The 1,337-nt window shown below is 60.1% G+C and overlaps 1 protein-coding gene across 1 annotated transcript in view; it reads right to left on the bottom strand.

The window, feature by feature from the left end:
* BAIAP2 (BAI1-associated protein 2) overlaps window positions 1-1,257 on the bottom strand; it is a gene marked incomplete at its 5' end in the record, with an annotated part of 6,845 nt that extends 5,588 nt beyond the window's left edge. Inside the window, one exon of the mRNA XM_008936725.1 lies at window positions 1,105-1,257. Within this exon, the coding sequence (XP_008934973.1) occupies window positions 1,105-1,257 (153 nt within the window). The remainder of the gene's footprint in view (window positions 1-1,104) is intronic.
* Window positions 1,258-1,337: the final 80 nt, after the last annotated feature.

Below are 1,337 nucleotides of genomic sequence, written 5' to 3'. Positions count from 1 at the left end.
CTCATCCGGATGGATTCCACCCCAGCCCAGCACCCGGGGTTCTGATCCCTAGGCTGGCAGGCAGCAGCTCCAGCCCAGGAGGATGCCTGGGAGCAGGTGAGAGGGGTTCAGAGCAGTTCTATCCCTGGTTTAATCCCTGCCTTAGCGAAGGGCGGGGGCAAGGGGAGGGTCAGTGCCAGCCTTGCCAGGCAGTGCTGCTCTGAGCCCATCTGCTTCCCACTCCTGCTTCTGCAGAGCTGACCTGTGAGGAAGAGGAAGAGCCTCTGCCAGGACAGAGTGCTCAGACCTTGGCAGCTGGGATGTACAGAAGAGGTGAACTCAGCCCCATCCACCCACCACAGGCGTTTGGTGAATTTGCACTGTGGAGGGGCTGGCACTGCCTGGGTGAAACTAACTGCAGGATAAACTGCCAGGCTCTGCCATTGGCACCTGAGCAAACCATCATCAGTCCTGTCAACCTTGGACAGCCAGAAGCTGCCTGGAAATGGAGAGCAGCACCCATGGGAGATGTGCCCCTGTCAGGGCAGCTTGGGGTGCAGCTGGGAGAGCAGTGCTGCCACCTCTTCCCATCTGGAAGGGACCTTTCAAGGCCATCTACTCCACCTCCCTGCAGGGACAGGGACATCTGCAGCTAGAGCAGGGTGCTCAGAGCCCCCACCAACCTCCCCTGGGATGGTTCCAGGGATGGGGCAGCGACCACCTCTCTGGGCAGCCTGGGCCAGGGGCTCACCACCCTCAGCATCAGAAATTTCTTCCTTCTCTCTAGTCCAGATCTCCCTCTTTCAGTTTCAAACCATCCCCCCTTGTCTTGTCCCAACAAGCCCTGCTCAAAAGTCTCTCCCCAGCTTTCTGACAGACCCCTTGAAGTCCTGCAAGGCCACCAGAAGGTCTCCCATAACTTTATATCAATGAGATATAACACTCAGCTCTGCTCCACGAGCCCCGGTGGCCGCACCAGCTGCAGCTTCCAAGCTATCCACAAGCTCTAGAGGCAACAGCTGGTGACAGGAGCACCCACCCTGGCACAGAAGCACCTCAGACCTGCAGCCCCACGGGGGTGGCACCACAGCAGCAGGGTGGTGGCTCTGGCAGGGGCCGACTCACCTTGGCATGGTAGGTGATGGCGCTCTTGGCCACGGCGCACTGTTTCTCCACCAGGAAGCAGAAGCGCCTCCTCTCCTCTGTCAGAGCCGTCTTGTACCCCTCGGAGACGTAGTTCTCCAGCTCTCCCTGCTTGTTGCTGATGGCCTCGATGTACTACAACAGAAAGAGAAGCCCCAGCTGCCCCCGTGCCACGCCACCGAGCGCAGGGCAGGGGCTGCCGTGGTGCCCTCCCC

This window comes from Merops nubicus, unplaced genomic scaffold (genome assembly GCF_000691845.1).
Source record: "Merops nubicus isolate BGI_N331 unplaced genomic scaffold, ASM69184v1 scaffold36783, whole genome shotgun sequence".
Lineage (NCBI taxonomy): Eukaryota > Metazoa > Chordata > Aves > Coraciiformes > Meropidae > Merops > Merops nubicus.
Note: the sequence above shows the minus strand (reverse complement) of the source record. Positions and strands in the feature narration are given on the sequence as shown.